The sequence below is a fragment of the Mesoplodon mirus genome (assembly GCF_964341445.2).
Source record: "Mesoplodon mirus genome assembly, chromosome: 18".
Lineage (NCBI taxonomy): Eukaryota > Metazoa > Chordata > Mammalia > Artiodactyla > Ziphiidae > Mesoplodon > Mesoplodon mirus.
In genome coordinates this window covers 52,096,345-52,120,663 of record NC_138994.1, presented here as the reverse complement: position 1 = coordinate 52,120,663, position 24,319 = coordinate 52,096,345, and the positions used below count along the sequence as shown (strand labels likewise).

The 24,319-nt window shown below is 52.4% G+C and overlaps 1 protein-coding gene across 2 annotated transcripts in view; it reads left to right on the top strand.

Annotated features, from left to right (window-relative positions):
• The window catches only part of ABR (ABR activator of RhoGEF and GTPase), a 181,444-nt gene that overhangs the window by 43,443 nt on the left and 113,682 nt on the right, over window positions 1–24,319 (top strand). Inside the window, exon 1 of one of the 2 annotated variants that reach the window (XM_082605308.1) lies at window positions 3,044–3,119. The exons of the other annotated variant lie outside the window; for it this stretch is intronic. Within the exon in view, the coding sequence (XP_082461434.1) occupies window positions 3,059–3,119 (61 nt within the window). The 5' untranslated portion in view covers window positions 3,044–3,058. Of the gene's footprint in view, window positions 1–3,043; window positions 3,120–24,319 lie in introns of those variants that run through there. 2 annotated transcript variants of the gene reach the window in all.

The following is a 24,319-nucleotide window of genomic DNA, read 5'->3' as shown; positions in this document are numbered from 1 at the left end:
GGAGGTTTCTGTCCTGGTCTCATATCACCCTGGTGCTTCCACACACTCGTCCCTATAGCCAAGGTTAGATGTTCATGTCTAACATGTGTGACTGTCTATTGGAAGCCATCCCATATAGGCATCAAGGGATCTTGAAGTAACTGCCCTTTCCTGGGACACATGTGTGAGACAGTTGTATGGAGATGGAAGAGGATTGGGAGAGTTTTCTAGAAGGTGGTCTCTAACCCACGGACCCGCGAAGATTTCCAGGGACCTTCGCCATCCTGCTTTCAACCCTGCCAGTGGAGGCAGCATGCAGGGCATTTTAGCTGCACGAATAGACTGCCAGGGTTCAAGTCTCAGCCCTTCACTTACTGTCTGGACAGGTTACTTAGCTGACCAGTGCCCCAGTTTGCTCATCTGGAAAATGGAAGGAGCTGAGATAACAGTGAGGTTGTCATGTAAAGAAAGCTCTAAGATCCAAGCCAGGCCCACTGCAGGCCTTCTCTGTTAAGTATTAGAGGTGTTCCTCCTTATTTTCCTCCAAGATCCCTCTCCCCTCTCCCCTATATTGTGTTCTGGATTGGGAGGTCCAGGACAGGCTTGGACAGAAGGTAGAAAAAAGCAAACTATGGCAATGTTAAGGAGAGCAACTGTAACATTTTAGCCTGAAAATAGCTTGTTCCAGACTTTGTAGATAAAAATGTAAAATGTATGCAAATGTATGTGACTCACGCAGAAACATACATCCATGGCCTCCTCGCAGTCAGTGCCCAGATGTGGCCATCAGGCAGTGTGCAGAGAGGGCCCAGGCTGCCTTGGTGGGGATGGGGGTTCTTGGGGAGGGGGCAGTGCTGCTGCTTCCCTGGGCTGGGCTCCTGCTTGCACCTTTCTTCTGGGTTCTGTGCCTCCCGTGTGGCAAGAAGAGAGGCCCTGGGCCCCTCTCTGCTCCTCCATCTCACCGTCCTCCCTCTGGTTCCTCCAGGAGCCCATTTACTTCCTCTCCCATCCCGGCTCTATTTCTGGAGCATCTCATTGGAGATGCACGCCCCCCTCTCTGCCAAGCTCCAGGTGCCTGCTTGCTTGGTCCTCCCAGTCTTGTGTGCAAGTCAGAAACGGTGGGAGGGTGACAGCTGAGCACGGAGACCCACAAGATCCAGAGCCTGAGCCAGGAGGCCTGGGGTGGGGGAGAGCCAAGTGGATGCAATGAGGGGACAGTGTCACCTCTAGGTTGAAAAACACCCACGCAGCCACCTATGGAGGCTTTTCACTCCCCAGAGCATCTTCCCCTGCAACTCCCAGGGGCTCACCCGGCCTGCTGTGAGCCTAGTGGCCACCACCTCCCCTTGGGCAGTTCTGGAGGCCGCTACCTAAGCAGCTGCAGGGGCTGGGTGCAGGCTTCCTTTCAGCATCATGGGTGAGGGTCTGCTTCTCCTCTTAAGAACAAGGTGTGAAACTAATATAATATTGCATGTCAACTATACTTCGATTAAATTTTTTAAGAAGAACTAGATCTGTGGTTGTTTGAGATGATGACACACACACCCCCTCCCCCCACCAAATGCTCTGGAGATGCTGACAACACTGCCCCCTAGAGAGGCCAGGGTGAGCTTTGCCTTGTTGCCCTGTCCATTGACCTGGGTCCCATGAAGTCTTTGCCCTTAAAGCTGCTTGGAGATGAGGGGTGGGAGGGTCTGGTCCGTTATCAGAAACCTCACTATCTGCGGTAAAAGCAGGGTAAACGGTCCAGGGCAGGGTTCCCTTGTGGGCCCGCTGCCTCCCTTCCCTTGGGTTCAGGAAAGGAGCTTTAGCCCCACTGCCCTGGACCACCCCAGCCTGACCCACCCTCCTCTCCAGTCCCTTCTCCAGGGTCCTTTGTTCCAAGGAGGCCTGTAGGACCAAATCTGCAGCCAAGTTGCCTTGGGTCACTTAGAACCTGCACCCAGGGCCCAGGTATAAAACTCCCCCACTCCAACCTCTTCACAGCTTTTGGGGGGGGGGCGGGTCTTAGAAGGAATTTTGTTTCTAAAGGTCTGTTCTCAAAGGCATCTTGACCCCAGCCTTCCCTCAGCTTGTGATTAGGCATACATGGTGTCCCTCCTTACATGGGCTGTGGCTGGGATCCCCAGAGAAGGCTCCTGGAGGGAACCCAGCGGAGACCCTGGGGTCTCTCCTGTAACCCAGTTTATCCTCCACAGCCCCTCGACGAGCCCCGGCCTCCCGCCTTTCTCCAGCCGCCGCCCGCTGGTGTGTAGGGCAGGAACCGCCCGGCCTTTAGGTCAAGGGTGTTTAAATAGATGAGGCACTGTTAAGGTTTGGACGGAAAGAGTCCTAGGGCAGCCAAGGCTTCCCGCGGGCGGGCAGGACGTTAACCCCGTCAGCGCCGCTCCCCAGGCTTGCCTCGGGGAGGGGCCTGGGAGCCTCACTGGCCCCTGAAACTGCGCTTAGAGATCCTGGGGTGGCAGGTGATGTCACCCCTGCGGGCTCGTAGGTCTCCCCGCGGCACCTAGTCAGCGGGCTTCCAGAATTTGGCCGAGCCCAGCGAGGGGAGGAAGAGGAGCCTGGGGCCTGCGCCGCAGCCCGGAGACCCCCCGCGGGCCACTCCTCCGTCACCGGCTGGAGCGCCTCTCGCGTGGGGACCCCGGCTGCTCCCCACACCCCTACCCGGGTCTGGAGGCGTGCTGCGGGGAGGGGGCGCGGGAGCCTCACGCCGATTGGTCGCGGCCCCCGCCCCCCGCCCCTGGGCGCCGTGCAGCCCCGGAGAAGTTGCTAGTTGGCGGGCGGGCAGCGGGGCCGCCGCTCCGGGATCCGCAGCGGGGCTCGCGGCAGTCGCAGGGGCCGGAAGGGCTCCCGGGGGCGCTCGCCGGCCCTCGCCCGCCTCTCCTCCTCCCGGGCAGCTCCGGCTCGGTCCTCCCTGCTACCTGTTTCCCCGCCTCCCCCGGCTTCCACCCCGCGCTCGGCAACTTCGGCCTCTGGGGCTGGCCGCCCGCCCGCCGCCCGCGCCCTCCCTCCTTTGTTGTGCGATGAGGGTCGGGTTTCCGATCTGACGGAGCCGCCGCCGCCGCGCGGAGCCGCGGGCATGGAGCCGCTCAGCCACCGGGGCCTGCCGCGCCTCTCCTGGATCGACACCCTCTATAGCAGTACGTGTGCGCTCGGGCAGGGGAGGCCAGGCGGGAAGGGGCCCCGGCGCCCCGCTCTGCGCCTGGACGGCCCCGGGGCCCGCGATGCCGGGCTTCTCTGTGGAGCCCCGCGCGGACTGGGAGCTGCGGGCACGGCCGCCCAGGTGCCCGGCGGGCCGGCAGGCGGGCGAGCGGCGTAGGGTGCCGCGATCGGCCGCGGATGGGGTCCCCAGAGTGGACTTCAAGCCAGAGGGGTTGCGCAGTGGACCGACGGGGCCAGGAGAGCTGTGTCACCCCTCTCCCACCTGTTGTGTAACCGAGCACTCCCCAACCCTGGGGAAGAGGGGAGAGCCCTTGTAGGGTGCTGTGTCCGCTCCTCGACTGGCTTGTCCTTCTGTCCACGTTGAAGCAGAAAGGCCATTTTTGGTAAAGTCCTTGGCGCCTGAGTTTGCCACCTCAGGGACATCCTGAGGCCAGTGTGTTTCGGGGTGGGGGTGGGGTCGTGTGGTAAGGGAGACTGTAGGTGCACATCTCCGTGGGGGCCATTTGGATTCAGGACCTGAAAACCCCCAGCTCAGCAGTACTTCCTGCCAGGCTCAGCATCACCCGCACTTTCCCGCTCCCTCCCCTTCTCCCCTCCTTCCACACCCCCAAAAAAAGAAAAAACACTAACCTCGGCGGCGTCTCCACCCCCTCTCTCCCAAATCTGCCGTGATCACGTGATTGCTCTTGCACTGCCGCTGGGGATGTGTAACTGATCACTGGTACCTCTGGGGGCTTGCGCCCAGCCTTCAGCGCCCCGACCCCGACCCCGACCCCGACCCCGACTCCGACTTGCTTAGGTGGCTAAAGCACTGCATTTCTCCCACCCCTCCCTTGAGACACCTTCCCCTAGCTTTCAGTGGTACAGGAAAGAGGGTCCTGATAGCCCCTGAAGAAGATAGTGAGTGGATTTCACCCTCCCTGATCGGTTCAGTGGGACCCTCCCACTCTCTCTTGCTAGGTCTCCTAGCCCAGAGTCCTGAGGCAGGGGCAGGGGCTGGGGGAGATAGGTGGAGCCAGGTTCTGGTTCTGGACGCTGGATGCCATGAGACAAGGACATTTTTAAGGGTTAACCTGGCTCGAATTCCTTGGTAACAGTCTTATGGTGGGCGGAGTGGACAAGGTGATGCCTTGAACCCCAAAGGCTTGCCCTGGAGGCTCCTCAGTACTCAGTACCCAACCTCTGACCTCTGTATCCCCTTGGGTCCCCATCATTCCCCATACATTTTTCTTCTCCCTCCATCCTTTTTTCCTTTCCTTTCCTCCTCCCCCTCATCCCCATCCTTTTCCCTTTCCTTTCCTCCCCCCAGGAGCTCTCCTTGTGATGGTTCATTCTGCTTTGGTTTTTCAACATCAAAGGGACAAAGCTGGATCCCCTGGGTGTCAGTCCCGAGCCAAGCCCAGCCACTCCATCTGCTCCTTCCCCTGCAGAGGCCAGCATCGTTGGGTGAAGGTCAGGGCCCACGGTTGCTGTGTGGTGTGTGTGCACGTGTGTTTGCCTGAATGGGGCACACATCTGTTCAGAGCCCTGCTGCAGATCAGCTCCTGACCCGAAGGAAGGATTAGTGACCTTCTCTTAGCTGTGCTCTTGCAAATAACAGTCATAACAATGCCTCATATTCACATGCAGCTTATGTTCCTGAATATTTCTGACTCTTTGCAAAACCCAGTACTGCTTTCCCTATTTCCCAGAGCATAGAATCCTATGGAAACCCGTCTCTGGCTTTCTCTTCATTGCCTTAAAGAAGACTCCCCCACCGGATCATCTGATCATTTCCAAGTTTTCCTACCACCCCCAACCCACCCCAACACCTAACCCCACACACATACACAACCTGGAACAAAGGAGCAAAATTGCCTGAGGGTGCTTTGAAAATTTCCGACTGGAGGAAGGTGGGATTGGAAAAGGGAATTAGACCTAGGCCTTCTTTGGGGGTGCCTGTTTATCAGCCCTGACTCAGGCAGGCTGGCATCTGAGCTGTCTACCCTTATGCTGCTGCCCTGGCCTCTGGGCTCCTGGGGCAGCCTGGATGGAGGGGAGGGGGACACCAACTTGGCAGCAATGTGAGGAGGAGTCCTTGCCCCCTTCTTGCAAACAGCTGATTGGAGAGCCGTAGAATGAGCCTTCCTGGGGAGGTGCTGTGCAGTCATGTTTGGGCTGTTAGCCATGAATTTTCCTCTTGACAAGAGCCTAAATTAAAACAAATACCCGAGCTGTCATTTGCCTGGCAGCATGGTTTTGTGCCTCCCAGAGGAAGTTCCTCTGCCTCTCAGGAAGCTTTCTGCTTACAAGGCTCACAGGGTGTCAAGTCCCCACAAACGCCACATCCATCAGGAATTGTTAAGGGGATGTACCCAGGGCACAGGGTAGCCAGGGTACTTCTTAGGGATGTGAATGACCCAGTGATAGAGGCTCCTTCTAAGCACTGCTCCAGGTGGCAGTGAAGTAGCATCTCCTGAGGACCTACCATGTGCCAGCACTGTGCTGGGCACCCCACCCGGTCTCTCCATACCTCACAACTCTGCAGGATAGGTACTCTTATCTCCCTTTTACAGGAAGAGAGGCTGAATAGGCTAAAATCATTACCCAAGGTCACGTGACTGGTAAGTGGCAAAGCTCGGCTTTAGATCACACCCTAGGATGGTGAGGAAGACCCTGAGTGTCACCTAGATATGCCTGAACTTATTCAAGGTCTTGGAATGTCATGGAATGGGGGACCTCTGTCAGAGTTCTCCCCAAAATGGTCCAGCAGGGTAAGTGGTCTGAATGACTGAGCCTAACTTGACTCTGTGTCTCTTGGGGGAACTGGCCCTGGAGCCAGGGCAGGGGTGGCTGAGGCTCTGTCTAATTTCACTGATGCTGGTGATTCTCTACACCTAAGATGCCAGGCTAACAACCAGCCCCTCCCCTCACACGTCTTACCTTTGGAGTTGTTGGCTCAATCTTTCTGGCTTTAGCATATGTGCATACTTCCACTGCAGGCTCATGGTCACTTGATAAGGGGTGAACCTCAGACCCCCTCTTTCCCCTACAGTAGAAGTCCTGAGGGTCTGTAGTGATGGTGATCTGTCTGACTCAAGGAGATGGGCTGGCTCCCAGTGACCCGTGTGACCTGGGACTGATTGGAGCACGGTCTTTGCCCCTGGTAAACTAGTGTGGTGGATGAGAGTTCCAGCCACCCCACCTCCTGTCTCTGGACCATTCATTTTCCTACATTAATGTAATAGTGTCAGCTTTGCCCCTCAGTGCCTTGCCTAGATTCTTTCCCTGGAGCTGGTGTGTTTCTCCCTGCACGTCTTTTCTGCCTGTGTTCTTCATTTTATCTTCTCTCTGTCTTTTTCTCACCACTGTTTCCACTAGACACCACTTTCTCTTGGTTTTCTTCTATACCACGGGATCAGGTTGGATCATACTAAGTTCTATGGAATAACAAAAATGAGCGGTGCTCTGAAACTTTCTCTGTGCCTCTGAGTAGAGACGAAATCTTTCAGGATCTGTGTAAAAGAGAACTGAGGGCTACATTTAAGGTCTCTTCCTTTGCCATTCCAGCCTCTTTTTTGTCCCAGGCAATTTAGCTCTGGCCTCAAACATGCCGACTATGGAGCCAAGCAAAACCTCTAGTTATTTGGACCTCATAGAAGGCAGAACATGATCATGTGTAGTTATTAGAACCTGCCTTTGGAGCTCACTTCTGTTACCCCAAGCGACACTTCCAATCTCTGGTGATATTTTTATGCCCCTTACAGACTCAGTGCCCTGTCCGGTGGCCAGGAAAGCATCTGGGGCTGTGGGGATACAAACCCATCTCCAGATGATCGTGAACCTGCCTCAGTTTCCCACCTCATTCCTATATTAGCTGCACCAAGGACCAGGCCACTGGCCTGACAGTCGGTGTAGACTTGATCAGGACAACTCTCCTACCCAGGCGGCATCAGACCACTCTGATGTGCCAGTGAACACCTGCAAATGGGTGCTTTCTTGTCCTGTGACAAAGCCTCAGTCATGTATTCCTGCTTGTCAACACCAGCCCATATTTGACGTGGCTGCTGGAGCCCCAGAGGTGGGCCTGGCAGAGGAATTAAGTCTCCTACTCAGAGAAATGGGACTTTTTGTTGCTGCTATTATTGTTCTCTGGAAAAAGGAAGGAATGACAGGAACATTTGGGAAGAAATAGCTAGGTGGGTAGAAGAACGGGGGAGAGCCGGTAGGATGGAAGATTCGGGCTGTTCTCTGGGTCCAGGGGCGATTCTGGTACCTTCCTTACTCACACTCCTCTGTAAAGTGAGGCTACGATGTCTCACGTGGGTGCCACGGGGATTAACTGGTTAATGTTTCTCAAGTGCTTTGAAGATGAGGAGGTGCTATTGAACTGATCAACTGTCCAGCTCTTCACGGCCTTTGTCACTGAACAGGGATCCACGAAAGGCTTGCAGAGGAGTTTGGAAGGGGCTGGGAAGTGTGTGAGGGGACAGGCAGGGTCAGAGTGTTGGACCAGGTTCTCAGCGGGTGCCTAGCCCAGTGCCTTGTGCCATAATAAGCCCACAGTAATTTCCGGTTGTGTGTGTGAGTATGAGAGGGAAAAGAAAACTTTTGGGTTCTTGGTTCCTGTAACTCCTTACTCCACCAGCAAACCCCAGAAACCCATTAGCTGCTCCATTCACAAGTTTCTGGCTGTGTGGATTTGGTAATTGTAGACCCCCCAAGGGAGTCCCACGCATTGCTAGGGCTTGTGATTATGTGATTGGAAGCCTTCCCACCAATGTTGGTGCTGCAGCTGTTTAGCTCAGCTTGAGCCCTTTGGGGCAAACCAGGAGGAAGGCAGCTTCAGGACAACTGCACGTCATCTCCATGACGTCTGCCTTAGCCGGGCCCCTGGCTCTGGTAGGCTGAGGGGAATCCATGGGGCTTGGAGTTCCCACCACATTCTACCTACAGGGGCTTGGCACTTTCCACTGAGTACCAGGGGGAGAGGCCTGCAGGCTTACCTGTCTCCAGGGCTGGATAGGAGAGGCTGATCGTTTTGACTTGTGACCTTGGTCTGCCCTAGCTTGCATTCCTTTGGGCAAGATATGGTCTGATGGAGCCATGGATGGCCCTGATTGGCAGTGGGAGTGTTCTGCTTGTCTCTGAAGCTTGGGGAGGACCTGATCCTGTAAATGGGGAAGAAGAAGGAAATCAGGGCAACAGGCAAACTAGAGGATGCACCCCCAAAAGAGGGTTGGGGATAGACGCCCAAGCCTACTCCCTGCCCAAGGCATTTGGCAAAGAGCCCTTTGAGGTGGGGCCGGCTGCAACCGTGACCCACTGCAGATGGGACAGCCAGTTCTCTTCCCCCAGGTTCAGACCTCATCTGGGCCTCTCACTCGGTTTTCCGCCCCTGGGCTTTATTTCTGTCTTCTCTTCCTGCCTTTCCTTCCCTACCACACTGCGGGACGAAAGACGAATATGGATTTACTGGCCCTGTGGAAACTGACAGGGTCAGTGTGGTCTTCGGGACACAGGGCGGGCTCTGTGGTGACCTAATTGGTCAGGTGCCCTTCCCCTCTTTCCTCCACCTTCACCTCTGAGGCTTCCATGTCCCTCTAGACCACAGCAGACGAAGCAGATGTGGTCAAGCATTTTGTCAAAGGTGAGCAACGTCTCCAGAAGGAGTTAGGCAGCTGGGAGGACTCAGGTGGACCCATGTCGATGGAGCTCAGAGTCCTCGTCACTCCAGGCAGCATAGCTCTTGGCCTTCCTGTGGTGTCAGTGGGGCTGGTACTACCTAGAAAAGCCCCAAATGGGCTAGGGAATCTGTGGGTTTACTCAGGGCTGTTGGGGAAGGATGTGGCCATAATTACCTTCATGGGATTGAAGGGCTGATCCTATTAGTGTGTTGGGCTAACCCCTTCCTCCTGGGCATTGCCTCCTGGCCAGCAGCAAGGGTTTAATGGATCAAGATTATGGAGACTGAAGATGTTGTACAATTAAGCCTAGTTATTTCCCTCGCTGGGGGATAGCTACCACCGACAACAGCAATTGATTTCCTCACTTGTGGTCACTGTTCAGGTGCAAGTTACCCTGGGCCTAAGCAGCATATAGTCCATCTTTTTGAGTGAATTTCTCCCTTGAAGGTACAGCTTTATGAGAAAGATCCCTTTCTGAGAGGTTTGGGGTCTGGGTGGCTGTGTGCTCTATGTGATGGCACCCCTGGAGTTGTGCAGTGGGGACCTTTTAGGGAAGTGTGTCTGAGCTCTGCAAAGGTACATAGAAACCTCCTCCTTGGGGCTCTCACAACCACTGGGCCCAAGGAAAAGAAAGCCCGTTAGTCCGACCAAGTTCATAGAAATTAGGTTTTTCCATTTGGTCTAGGAAGAATGGCAGAAAACATAAAGTTTAACCAGTCGTACTTTGTGCCAGATGCTGTGGTAGGTACTTCCTTACATTATCCTAACAACCCACTAAGGTACCTTTTATCATCCCCCTGGTCTATGGATGAGGAGTCTGAAGCCCTGAGAGGTTAACTTATTGCCAAAGGTCTCCCAGTTTGAGCCACATCAGATCTCAGATGGCTCCAACTCTGTATATAGCCCACTCAGCTGCCAACAGCAATAATGATCTTAGCCAACATCGATGAGGACCTACTGTGTGTCAGTACGGTCCTGGGCACTGCCCATGTGTTATCACTAATCTTCAACAGCCCCTACCTTATGAGGTAGGAAGGCATTATCTCTATTTTATAGGGAGGAAACTGGGACTCAGGGAAGTTAAGTAATTAATTCAAGGTCCTAGCGCTAGAGTACAATCCAGGAATTGAGCACAGGGTTGGCCTGACTCGAAACCACACTTCCTCCCACACTCGCTTGCCTTTCATGGCAGCTGGTATTTCGTGGAGATTGATTGATCTGTTCATCTCTCTAGCTAGAATGACAACTGTGGAGACTGTCTTGGCTGCCCCCGTGGTATTCGGGCAGCTCTCAGCCTCTGGGTTCCCTGTAAGTGCCCACCAGCTGGGCTGCCTCTTCCTAAGGATGATTCCCAAGGAGCTCTCCCATGGGTACTTTGAACCCATATCCCAGAGTTACCTCATCCCTGGATTACTGGCAAGAGGCACTGTTTGTTAACCCCAAAATAAATAAAGAGGAAGGAGAGAAAATAGACTCTGGGGGTAGGGATGGGGTACAGCGAAGGTCCAGTTTCCAGAGCAGAGCAGGGCAAGGGACAAGTAAGTGGGGACTAGAGGAAGAGAGGACTTGGCAGAGCCCAGGCACGCTGGCTCTGATCTCAGGCCTTTTAAAATTCACCCCCGTAGTTTCCAAAGGAAAATAAAGAGAGCTCTCGGCCATAAATCAGGCCACTGCGCACCAAGGTCCTTTGCTGAGGCCCAGGGCCAGTTGGGCCACAGATCCAGCTTCTGCATTTGAACTCACCCACACAAAGCATGCTAATGATGGGGCGGCTCCAGTGCAGACCCAGAGTCCCCTGCCGAGAGTTCAGGCCTCTGGAGGAAGCCTGGGGCCTTCCTCCTTAGCAGACCCCTCTTTGGCTGGAGCCAGAAAGGCTAAAACAAGATAGGAGGGCTTATTGCACAAAGGGTTTGTGTGTGGAGAGTTTTTGGGGTATGATAAAGGGGGTGAAAGACTGCCTTGAGCTGACAAGTGAAGCAGGAAGGTAAAAGTGGGGACGTGGGGGAGGGGAAAGGGTCCCACAACTCCATTCTCGTCCTTTCGCTTTGCTGCTCAAGATGTCACTGGCAGCTTACTTCCTTCTCTGAGTCTGCGGGCATTTTTAGGAATTCCTGCTTGATAGAGTGTAGGGACCCATGAACCTTTCCCTTGGCTCGCTCGTCCGTTTGTAGGGGGGCTAATGTGAAATTTCAGCTGGCGCTGGGGCCTTACGTGCTCCTGACCCCTTCCTCCCCCCACCTTGAACTTGCTGCCCCAGCCTTCTTCCTCCTGCTGCCCTGCCGTGCTCCTGCCCTCCCTGTGGGTCCAGGATGCAGCCGGCCAGAGGCTCAGCCTTGACAAGTCCATCCTTCAAGTGCCACCCTGTGATGAACTCTATCCCCTCCCCCACCCAGAGCTTTCTCCTGTTCCTCCTGCCCTTCCCCCAGCCTCCTTCCCCCTCTCCATCACTGCTCTTCAAGGGAAGAGATATCTTTCAGGGAAGACCAATGAAACAGAGCTGCCCGAGCCTGGGAGGGTTCAGAGGGCCAGGAGAGCAGATCCTGGTGATGGGGATCCTGCCCCTCCACAAATGACATGTCTTCATGCTGGTGCATCTCCACACTTCTTTCCGTGCAGGTGCCTGCGTCTTTCCTCACCTCAGCGGGGCTGGGAAGCATCCATTTAATAACTTGTGGCAGGGGCTACTATTGTCAGTTCTGTCGTGAGAGAGGAGACAGAGAGCTGTGGTGGGACCTCGACACGTGCTCATGGGTGATCTGGCCAAAGGAGTCAAGTCCTCCCCATTGGGATTAAGTTAGCAGAGGCCAGGGGCACCTACCAAAGGGAGAGTGGACTACATGAGTGGCTTGCTAACTCTTTGGACCACAGCCCATACAGAATACAGACATTTTACATTGTAAGCCAGGACACACACAAACTGAGACAAAAGTTTATGGGATAGTACTTACTGTTTTATCACATTTGCAATGTCCTCATAATTTTATGCTCTTCTAGTCTATTCCATTCCATTCCACTCCGTTAAAAACAAACCCAGGAAGTGCTGGTCTTGACCTACTACATTGATTTCATGACCTGCAATATGAAAAAAAAGTGGATGAGCTGATCTCAGAGGGCTCTTATGAACTGTAAGGAATAGTAATTTACCAAACTGCCATGATTTATATACGTGTTGTGATTTTTGCCAGATTCACACACTTCTGTTATCATGGACCTAACTGTTGTTCTTCAGTGTGACTCATTGTTTTAAATGTCATTTACTTAGAAAGGAAATGAATGGAAGATCTGTATCTCTTGCAATACATAAAAAGTTTCCTTACCAATAAATGCACTAAACACTCAACAGTGTTATTAATTCTAGTTATACACTGTTGCCCTTGGAAAGCTCTAGGTCTGAGCCTCCTATGTCTCTGTTTAAGGGAAGGAAACAGAATCGATGTTAAAGACATCTACTACCAAACAGTAGTGGGAAAGATTGAAAGGAATCAAGAAGGGAGTAATTTTCTCAACATGTGCTCTTGTGTGCTTTAATGCAGCGTGGCAAGCAAGCAGGTGCTAATCAAAGGGCCCTGCGGCATCAGCATCCTCTACTTCTATCCACCCGGAGTCCTGGGCCCCGTATTTCCTGAGATGGGAGAGGAGAGGGGAGAAGATGTTTTTTTCCTAGGACCAAATATACTAGAGCAGAGTCTCAAACTCTACTGTGCATTTTAATGGCCTGGGGATCTTGTTAAGGTGCAGATTCTCATTCAGTAGGACTGGACTGAGGCCTGAGGTTCTGTCTTCTAGCAAGCTCCCAGGTGATGCCAATGCTACTGTCGACGGTCTAGGGACCACGATTCAGGTAGCAGGGCTCCAGGGTCCTTTATACCCTCTCCTAGGGGACTGACTGACTGTGGACCCTGAACCAAGTCAGACCCTTCTGTTTCCCAATAAAAATAAAAATAACAAAGCAATTGATGGGACGCCTAGTGGGTACCACACCTGAGCTAGTGTTCTCACGTTCACAGTCTCATTTAATTCTCACAGTAAAGCGGGGAAAGGTTGTTAACCTCATCTGAAGGATGAGAAGAGGGAGTGGCTATTGTGATTGCTCTCTGCTGGGGACTTCACCGTGGGAGGCACCCACCATGGGAGACATACCAGGTTTCCTCTGCCCACCCCCTTCCTGAGTGGCAGAAGCCCAGGCATCTGGCCTTTATGAGTTCCTCTGTCTAGACAAAACCCGTCCTGCTCCACCCCCCCACCCCCCCACCCCCCGCCAAGGGCCAACTTCAGTATTAATGGAGCAGAAAGCCTTAGTTGTTCATTTTCTAGTGCATCATTGAGAGGGTTAATGAGAGACCAGCTGGTGTGCCACCCAGCCATATGGAAGGGCCATTTTCCCTTGCATTTGGTCTGCAGACATTTTGCAGACCCTGTGGCAGCTCCTGACCTGGATGGGTCAGCGGGCATCGTGTGCCATCTTTGGGTGCAGAAACTTTAGACACCCGAAGCAGGATCTTGTTCTGTCTCCTGCTCCCTGGAAAGGAAGGATGGGATGCAAATTGGATGAAGAGCTATTTCTTGCCTGGGGACCCACGGTGGCTGCCACCACAGCCAGGCCCTTGCTGCAGACACCTGAGCATCCTCAGGCCCCCTCCCTGGCCTGAGACGCCACTCCCCATCCAGTTGCCTGTGACTACACTAAACCTGCTTCCATCCACCTCTCCTTTGCCCAGAAACCTTCAGTGAGGCATTTTCTTTCCACATCCAATCCAAACTGCCTTCAAGATCCCCCATGCTGGGGGACACCTCGCACGACCCATCCATTAAGATCTGCCAGCATCCCAGCACGTGCCCCCTGCTCTAGCCAGTGAGGCCCTCACCATTCCACAACCAACCTCTGTGCTCAAGCCTCAGCTCAAGCTACCACCACCTCCAGGAAGCCCCTGTGTGTGATTATAGCAACAGCCTTGGTGAGCACTCCAGTTCAGAACCCAGCACTGCTTGCTGGGCCACAACACTGAGTTCTTTCTTATTTATTGTTTTGTAGTGTTTACCTATGTAGGCTTTGTGCCCGTTGTCATTTCTTCTCTGCCAGACTCTAAACTCCTTAGAGGCACAAAGAAGCATAACAAAGGCTGACATTTATAGGGTGCCAGACACTGTCCTTAAGCACTTGACAAACAAAGTCCCGTTTAATCTTCAACCCCCCCTGCAGAGGTCTCAACTACTTTTATCCACTTCTATGGATGAGGAGACTTTTTTTTGTTTATGATCCTAGAGAGGGTAAACAGTTTTCCTAAGGTCACACAGCCTAGGAGAAGCTGAGCTGGGCTCTAAACCCAGGTCTGTGTGATGCCGGAGCTTGTGCTTCTCACCAAAGGTGCTCAAGTGCTGGGGCCCTCGGCATGAGAACCTGGGGTTGGGCCCAGCATCTGTGCGTTTGCAAAGCTCTTCTGAACACCCAGTTCAATTTGGGGACTGACTCTTAACCACTGCGTGCATCTATCTCCCTTTGCCCTGAGCACGTGGGAGCTTGGAAATGCTTTGTGGTTGGTGAGGGGGTATGAAGAGAAGGATGTTCTAGGGGGCTGCGTTCTAGCACAAGGGCCACCTGAGAGAATCACAGAGCAGGGAGGATGCAAGGAGGCAGTAGAGATGAGCATGAGGGAGGGAGGAGGGCAATCAGAAAAGGCTATTGGAGAGGTCAAACCAGTGACCCTCTCTCCACCGCAGCCGTAACTCAGGGCCTCACCTAGACCTACGAATCAGCTGGGGCATCTTGTGAGGATGCGGATTCTGGTCCAGCAGGTCTGGGGCAGGGTCTCCTGTTTGGCGTTTCTAACAAGCCCCCAGGTGATGCCCATTCCGTAGGAAGGCCCTGGGGTCCTCAAGCCGTCCTGGAGGATCTGATTCCTTCCCTCACTAGTCTAGCACCTTCCCGCCTCCCTCCTTCCTAGAGGATCAAATCTAAACTCCTAGCACAGCACGGGAGCCTTTTCAGACACCATCTCCAGCCTCACCTCCTGGCTCTCTTAACCACACACCCCACCCTGCAGCTGCGCTAAATCCTTTGCTGTTCCCCAGACACACCATCCCCAGCCAGAGTTTAGTGCTTTTTGCACAAGCCATTACTTTGCCTGGAGGAATGTGCTTTGGCCTTTCTTGGCCAGGTGAGAAGGAAGCTGAATGTCGCCTTCCTGGGAAGTTACAGACTGGGGAATGGGCTCTAGACTCCTGGGTCTGGAGAGAAACCCTCCAGAGGTTCCTGGACCCCCTTCCCTGTCCCTGCTCCCAGAAAAGGCCAGCCATGGTCCCTGGCCCTGCAGAGGCGTGGAATCAGGCGACTTAATTGTCCTGCTTTGAACATTTGTTGTTTCTTGTCACCTTCAAGTAAAAATAGAGCTGAGAATGACTCAAGTGAAGCCCCAGCTTGGAGTCTGGAGAGCAGAGTGGAGCCTGTGGGGCATTCTGTGGAGCCTGGGAGGCCAGGCCATCTGCGGTAGCTCTGGGGAGGGGGCCCTGTGACCTGGGCCGGGGCTACCAGGATGCTGTGGTCATGCCCTGGGCTCTGAGAGGCCAGCCCATAGCTGCTTTCACTTTAAACTTTTCTCTCCTAGCTGTGGAAATATTTCAGGACTTCCGGAGAAGTTTCCTTTGGTGCTTCCTGAGTTTTCTCCTGTGATTTTTTGCCTCCAGATTTCAGCCCCAGGCAGGGGCAGCTCCCGGAAGAGCTGCGGGTGCCGCCCTGGCTGAGTGCAGCCCTCATGGGACCTCCTCCTCGTCGCCTCCCAACCTCCCTCCCCTGCAGGAAGGCTCCCTGTGCACTGGTTTTGGGGAGCACTAGCCCCCCCTCTCTGGGAAAAAAAATCTCTTCCTGCATTCAGGCTCCTGCCTGGGGGCTGCAGGCAGGTGATGAGGGCTGTGTCTCTGGCTATAGGCCTGTTCCCCTTCTGAGAGCAGAGCAGCTGGAGGGAAGCGGCCTGCTGCTGGGGGGGAAGCAGAGCCTTTGAATACTTGCTGAGATTCACCTCTTTGAGCTTCATTTTCCTCACCTGTAAAATGGGAAGAAGTTTACCACCCCCACCAAGAGGGTTGCCAAATTTTTTTTTTTTTTTTTTTTTTTGCGGTACGCGGGCCTCTCACTGTTGTGGCCTCTCCCGTTGCAGAGCACAGGCTCCAGATGCGCAGGCTCAGCGGCCATGGCTCCCGGGCCCAGCGGCTCCGCGGCATGTGGGATCTTCCCGGACCGGGACATGAACCTGTGTCCCCTGCATCGGCAGGCGGACTCTCAACCACTGAGCCACCAGGGAAGCCCCGGGGGTTGCCAAATTTTTTAGCAAATAAAAATACAGGATGCCCGGTTAAATTTGAGGTTTAGTTAAACAATGAATACTGGTTTAAGCATAAGTATATCCTATGCAATATTTGGAACATACTTATACCAAAAACTTGTTACTCGTCCAAAGTTCAAATTGTACTGGGCGTCTTGCATTTGATATGGTGTCCCTATTGCTGGATTAAATGGTATGTATTGTATGTAACACTTAGCAAGGGCCCCATCTAAATGTTCCTTGCTTGTTTCATTACTCTCTTCTCTTCTCTGTGCCACCCTCTGACCCCTAGAGGCCAAGCTGATGAGACATTTCTGTGGAGCAGTCACAGAAATATTGAGATTGTTTTTATAAATTTTTTTTAATGTTGAGCCTTCTTTTAACTTATTTATTTTTATTTTTGGCTGTGTTGGGCCTTCGTTTCTGTGCAAGGGCCCTCTCTAGTTGTGGCAAGCGGGGGCCACTCTTCATCGTGGTGCGCGGGCCTCTCCCTATCGCAGCCTCTCTTGTTGTGGAGCACAGGCTCCAGATGCGCAGGCTCAGTAGTTGTGGCTCACGGGCCTAGTTGCTCCGCAGCACGTGGGATCTTCCCAGACCAGGGCTCGAACCCGTGTCCCCTGCATTAGCAGGCAGATTCTCAACCACTGCGCCACCAGGGAAGCCCTGTTTTTATAAAATTGACACAAAAAATGAGTGATTAATGGGAAAGTGCCAATAATAATAGCTGTCACTTACCTAGCACTGGCTATGTGCCCCACGCTGTTCCAAACACTTTCTGTATATTAATCCCCTTACTCTTCACAATAATCCTATGAAGAAGATGCTTATCTCCACTTTGCAGATGAGAACGCAGAGGCACAGGTTAGGTAAATAAGTTGCTCAAGGACACATAGCTAGTAAGTGATGAGCTGGATATGAACCCAAGCAATCTGGCCCCTGTGTTCTTGGTGTTAAATAGGACATATTGCTGCATCTTGCCTACCAACTGCCACAGTTAAAGATGTAAAGTTTCTTTAAGGTCAGGGACATGGAAACCTACAGGGATGGTTTCACAAAGCAGGTGATAACACAGCACGCTCCCAGAGGGAGGTGTGACTTCCCGTGTTCCCCCCGAGATCCTTGCATGGAGAGAGGGTTCAGCCAGGCCTGAGGAGCTCACACTGCGGTTTATCTCTTCCTGCCCACCACCCCTGAATGTCACGGAGGTACTGGCCATGTGCCAGCCTGTCACCAGGTGAAAGAGCCTCCAGCTCATCCCTGAGGTCCTGCAAACCCTAGTCCAGGTCCTTTTCAATCTTATTAATTCACAAATAACTGTGCCGCAATGTGATGTCCTCTTCTTCTTGAGATTCTTCATGGTTCTCCAGGATAGAATGTTTTTCCTTTTATAAAATGAATGCATATAGTTATTGAGGACTAGAAAAATACCTAAAAGCAGAAGGAAGGCAATCCATGTGCCACTGACCCACCCCCTAAGGTGAGTCTTCCTCCTTGCTCTTCTCTGTGGCCCAGGGTCTGGTCATGCAGCCCGACTGTGCGCTCTCGGCAGAGGCCAGGCTACAGGCCAGAGCACGATAGAAAACTCAAATGGCCCCATGTCCCAGCACCACCCCTGGATGCTTGTGCCAAAGGGGATGAGTTGGAAACAGGGTCTGGAAACCAGTAGGTGCCATCTCACCTTCTCTGGAGTCCTGGCTGGCTCTTTGAGACAAGGTGAGGATCAGGTGCCCGCAGCTCCCTTCTCTCAGGGGCTTCACGTGCCCACCTGTCCTCACCCCCACCCACCCCATGAGTAGCAGTGCAGAAGTGCCCGTTGTTGGAAGGGGCTGCCCCGTCCTGTCTCAGCTTATGACCAGAGATCAGTTTCCTGAACACTTCGTAGGTAGCACTAGAGGCTCTGCTGGCCCGAAGCCCAGATTCCAAGTCTTGCCACCTCTTTTCCCACCACAGGCCTCCCCCAGGCCCAGCTTCTCAGTGTTGTGGTCTTTCCCCATGTTCTGAAGGTTAACTCCAGTTAATTCAAAGAGAAATCTGAGAGTAAGAGCTTGGCCTGTTGCCTCTGCTCCCACCTCCGTCCGTGTCTCTGCCATCTTCCTTTTCTCCCTGTCCCTTCCCCCCATGTCCCCAAGGGACTTTTCAGTAGATGCTTGTTGGCAGGTTCAAAGAGGCCCTGGTTCATTCATCAGGAGACCAGAGTCCCCAACCAGAGTCCCCAACTTAAATGCTACATCTGTCAGGGTCCAGCAGGAAACAGATGACACACCCAGCTTGGGGGGGATTGGGGAGAGCTTGTAACAGGACTACAACCAAAATGTGGGCAGGGGGAGGGGAGGGTCTGGTTCCCATACCTGGAGACACAGAGGCCATGTGGGCGGCTTCCTGGCAGGAGCTGCAACACAGCCTGGGTGGCCCACAGGGAGGAGCTGCGGGGAGAAATATTCCAGCTTCCCTCCCACCCCTCCCTTCCTGTGATCTCCTGCTGGGGCAGAAAACAGGGTGGAGAGGCAGGGAGAAGACCTGGACGGGTGCACTCCAGGTCAAATCATTCTCTCTGCATCTTTCCCCATTTGCAAAGGGAGGGTTAGAAATACCTGCCCCGTGTATGTCCTGGGGTTTGTAAAAATCAGCTAAGATGATGAATGGTGATGGTGTGTGTTCATCATTTAATACCAGAGTAAGGGATAATTGTTATTATTGATAAACACTCACCAGGTACCCCTGACAGAATGAGTCTTACACGTTCTCACTTCTGCTGGGGAGCCTCTCATCTCCAAAGGACATATGGGTAAAGGAGCAAGAAATTGCAGAATTGCAAAAGCCTGGATTTGAATCCCAGAGCCCCTGCTTAATGTTCATATGGCATCAAGCAAGTCATTTAATGAGCCTCCCTGCGGTGAAATGTACCTCATTGGAGTTCAGAGGAGAATGGTTGCCATCATTACTTTCAGCCAGCCGCGTAGGGGGTGCTCGGAGGACCTAGCAGCATCCCTCATCCCTCAGCTGAGTCCAGGCCCTGCAGTGGTGCCCAGGCTCTGGGCTGTGGATCCCTGGGTCTCTCTTCTCAGTATCATTGATCCAGGCCCAAGGACATGGAAGCAGCTCCTAATGTTAACAGTAATAAACCACCACTGATTTTATTTATTTATTTATTTATTTGTTTATTTATTTATTTATTTTTTGCGGTACGCGGGCCTCTCACTGCTGTGGCCTCTCCCGTTGCGGAGCACAGGCTCCGGACGCGCAGGCTCAGCGGCCATGACTCAGGCTCAGCGGCCATAGCTCAGGAGCCCAGCCATTCCGCGGCATGTGGGATCTTCCCGGACCGGGGCGCGAACCTGTGTCCTCTGCATCGGCAAGCAGACGCTCAACCACTGCGCCACCAGGGAAGCCCTGCACCACTGATTTTATTGATTGCTTACTGTACACAGGCACTGATCAGTTCATTCTCTTGGACTCACTAGAGTCCCCATGGCTAGAATAGCATTTTAATATAATTGATTTCCTTTATAATCCTATGTATTTAATGCATTTCAAAACATTCTTAGGAAGAGGGACCATTGGCTTCACCAGACTACCATGGATAGATCAAGGCATGAAAGAGTGAAGGGTCCGGGCTTCCCTGGTGGCGCAGTGGTTGAGAGTCCACCTGCCGATGCAGGGGACACGGGTTTGTGCCCCGGTCCGGGAAGATCCCACATGCCGCGGAGTGGCTGGGCCCATGAGCCATGGCCACTGAGCCTGCGCGTCCGGAGCCTGTGCTCCGCAACGGAAGAGGCCACAACAGTGAGAGGCCTGTGTACCGCAAAAAAAAAAAAAAAAAGAGTGAAGGGTCCCTGCTCACTCCCAGAGGACTGCAAGTTCCAGGTTCCCTGTACTCTGAACAGAATTCAGCCTTTTCTGAGTACCTCTGGGCCATGGCTGTGATGGTGGCCTTCACTGAACTGGGAGGCAGGAGACCGGGGATCTTCCCCTAGCTTAGCTACTCCCTGGTGACCTTAGGCAGGTCCTGTGTGCCCTCCACTGCAAAATGTAATGGTTGGACTACCCCTACCTGGTTTTTTATTTCTATTTTATATAGGAAATGTATCATATATAAGAAAGAGCATATAAAATGTCTGGGTTTGGTTTAATAAAGACTTACAAGACAAACATCCATTTGCCCTCCATTAAACTTCAAGAGACCGTTGACAGTCCTGAGAAACTGCTGTGTGCCTCACTGTATTTATTTGCTAATACAAAGCACCTCTGAGTAGGGGGGCTTAAACCGCAGTGGTTGATTGTCTCTCAGTTCTGGAGACCAGAAGTCTGAAATCAAGGTGTCAGCAGGGTTGGTTCCTCTGAGGCTCTGAGGGCCATGCCTCTCTCCTGGCTTCTGGTGGATTGCTAGCAAGCTTTCATGCTCCTTGATTGATCTGTAGATGCATCACCCGATCTCTGCCTTGATTAGCTCTATAAAGACCATGTTTCCAAAAATGTCACATTCTGAGGTACTGGGGGTTAAGACTCCAACAAATTTTGCGGGGGACACAATTCATCCCATCAACCTCACTGCCCCCCACTGCCATCCTGAATTTTGTGTTAATCAATCCCTCCTTTTCTTTAGAGGTTTACTACATAGGTATGTGTCCCTAAATAATATAAATGTAGTTTTGCCCGCAATTTATATAAATAGACTAATAGTAGAAGTATTTTTCTGTGACTTGCCTTTTTCTGCTTAAAATTATGTTTTTTGGGACTTGTCTTTGTTTTTGCCTATAGTTCTAGATTATTCATTGTCAAAGCTGCATAGAATTCTATTATAGGAATAAACTACAGCTTATTTAGTGGTAAAAATGGTACTCCTACATTTTTGGACAAAATCCTTAGTAGGGAAATCATTTTATACTGCAACACAGCTCACACACCTTATGTGTGTGTGTGTGTGTATCTGAAGTAGCTTCATAAAACTATCCTCCCTTAGTATGTGAGTTGCTCCTTTTCAATCCATTTCAAAGGTGACCTGCCAAACTGATTGCATGATCCACTAACGGGTCAACCTGCAGTGGCTGAATGCTCCCCCTCATGTATCCGGCGTGGTGGCCCTGTGGTTCCGTGCCCAGCAGGCAGGCCCACGGCATGGCCTTGCTGCTCCCCACAGCGCTGTCTGCCTGCACACCCCTTGGCACCAGACCACGGTGCCTGCTGGTTCTTGTCCTTCCATCTGTCTTGGCTGTTGTCTTCTCCCTGCTCTGGCTGGGCATGTTCTAGCTCTGGCCTTGCCCTTGTAGTTGCTGCATCTCATGGGCCGTGACCTGAGGGACCAGACCCTGGGGCGTGTTAGAAATGTGTGCGCTGTAGTGTTACTGATTTAGTAAGGTAGCAAGAGAGAGGGTAGTGTCTGGAATCAGACTGTCTGGATTCCAAGCTTAGCCACTCAGTACCTATGTGTTGGGCTCAGTTGGGGTGCTACTGAGCCCACCTGTGCCTCAGGGCTGAAATCTATCTAATTCTTTGTTAATATCTCTGGGCACAGTGGCTATACTAGGAAGAGGTCAAAACACCCAGTTAAAAGGAAGCTGGAGGTGGATAGAAGAGCTGGTTCTAAGACTTCCCTGGCGGTCCAATGGTTAAGACTCTGTGCTTCCACTGCAGGGGTGCAGGGGCTAGGAAGTAAGATCCTGCATGCCTGGCAGCATGGCCAAAAAAAAAAAAAAAAAAAGAAGGGCTGGTTCTGCACTCAGGCTGCCTGCGTTCAGATCTCAGCTCCATTATTAACTAGACAGGTAGCCATGAGCGAGTTATTTGACCTTCCTGTGCCTCCTCTTACTCATCTACAAAACGGGGGCAATAATAGAACTCACCACATGCTTGTTAATAGGATTGAATGAGATGATGCTCATAAAGCTTTCAGTACAGCATCTGGCTTCGCCTTCTACCTGGTTTCCAGCCTGATACTCAAGAGAAAGCTGGGGTTTTGGGGGGTTTTGTTTTGTTTTGTTTTGTTTTTTTTCCTGCGCCATGCGCCATGTGGGATCTTAGTTCCCTGACCAGGGATCGAACCCATGGCCCCTGCAGTGGAAGTGTGGAATCTCAACCTCTGGACTGTCAGGGAAATCCCTTTTCTTTTTTTTTCTTTTTTTAACATGAAAAGAGGTTTACTTTCTCACTGTGACCCCTTGTGGAGGGAGGAGCCACCTGGCCCCAGGTTCCCTCTCAGCAAAGACTCATTTTTTGGCACTGCTCCACTCACAAGCCCACTGCATCCAGAGGCCTGCCCACCCCCCCGGACCCCCACAAAGTGTGTGCTCCTTAGAATACTCACCTTCCCTCTGGTGTGGGCTCTGGGTTGGGTGTCTTCATTCGGGTCCCCACAGGGCTCCCGTTGTTTCAATGAGGATCACGTTGGAGTCCAGCCTGGGGGTCATCTGGGCCTAGGCATGTAATGCCCCCCAATGAGCACTTTTCCTTCTGTCCCTTGATAGCCAGCAGATGCCCCCCTACCCATCACCCCGTATTCTTGTTATAGACGTGGATGCAGTGAGGTGGAGGATGGTGTGGGATGTTCCCAGCGCACCGCTGTCTACCACATGCACCCGAGTCATCGTTTCTCCCCAGCCCTCCACAGCTGGTCAGCCAGACCACCTGCCTTCCCTTGGAACCGCCTCCCAGACACCTTAGGGTGTCCCCAAACCAAAATCAGATCAGGTCCCCCTCCTGCTGAAAACCCTTCCGGGGCCCCCAAGTGCCCCGTGGGAGAGAGGGGTCCCGCTGCCCAGCATAGCCTCTGGGCCTGTGTGGCGGGCCGCTGGCTTCTCCAGCCGCATCACTCTCCCCACCCCTCACCTTGCACTTAAACCTTCTACTTTAGTACTGCCGGCCCTCCCCGACCCGAGTGTTTCCCAAACTCTGTATGGATTCTTCCCTCTGTGCCTCTGCAAGCCTTCTTCCCTATTTGCTTGCCTGATGAAGACCTTCAAACCCAGTTCATGTCACCTCCCTCAAGCAGCCGTCTCTCACTCCCAATAGAATGAATCACTTCTAATAATACTCAATATCATGTAATTGTTGAGAACATGGACCCTGGAGAAAACTACCGTGGGTGTGAATCTCAGCCCCACCATTTACTAGCTGTGTGATCTTGAGCTAGTTACCTAACCTCTCTGTGCCTAAATTTTCTCATCCATAAATTGGGGGCTCTCAGAGTACCTACTTAACTGTGGGGATTGAGTGCGTTACTACATGTACGAGGCACGTGGCAAATGTGTACTATCTCTCCACTGGGTGTAAGTCTTCTGAGGGCCGAGGCTGAATCTGCTTTGCCTCCAAGTTGTGTCCCTATTGCCTGGCACAGTGCCTGGCACGTAGTAGGTGCACATCAGATATCTGTCAATCAAATGAAGGGAAGCTGTGTTTACCTTCCTTGGAGAAAAATCCATTCAGATCCTTTGTCTATTTTTTGGTTAAGTTGGGTTATGTGTCTTTTTATTGTTGAGTTGTAAGATTTCTTTATATAGTCTAGCTACAAGTCCCTTATCAGATATATGATATGCAGATTTCCCCCATTCTATGGGTGTCTTTTCACTTTCTTTTTTTTTTTAATAACTTTATTTATTTATTTTATTTATTTTTGGCTGCATTGGGTCTTCGTTGCTGCGCGCGGGCTTTCTCTAGTTGTGGCGAGTGGGGGCTCCTCTTCGTTGTGGTGCGTGGGCTTCTCATTGTGGTGGCTTCTCTTCTTGCAGAGCACAGGCTCTAGGCGTGTGGGCTTCAGTAGTTGTGGCTCGCCGGTTCAGTAGCGGTGGCTCAGGGCTCTAGAGCACAGGCTCAGTAGTTGTGGTGCACAGGCTTAGTTGCTCCATGGCATGTGGGATCTTCCTGGACCAGGGCTCAAACCCGTGTCCCCTGCGTTGGCAGGCGGATTCTTAACCACTGTGCCACCAGGGAAGCCCCTCTTTTCACTTTCTTGATGGTGTCCTTTGAAGCACAAAAGTTTTTAATTTTGATGACGTCAGTTTATCTATGTTTTCTTTTGCTGTTTGTGCTTTTGATGTTATATCTCAGAATCCTTAGCCGAATCCAAGGTCATGAGCTTTACCCCTGTTTTCCTCTAAGAGTTTTACAGATCTTCGATCCATCTTGAGTTAATTTTTGTATGGGATGTGAAGTAAGCGCCCAGCTTCATTCTTTTGTAGTTGGATATCCAGTTGTCTCAGCACT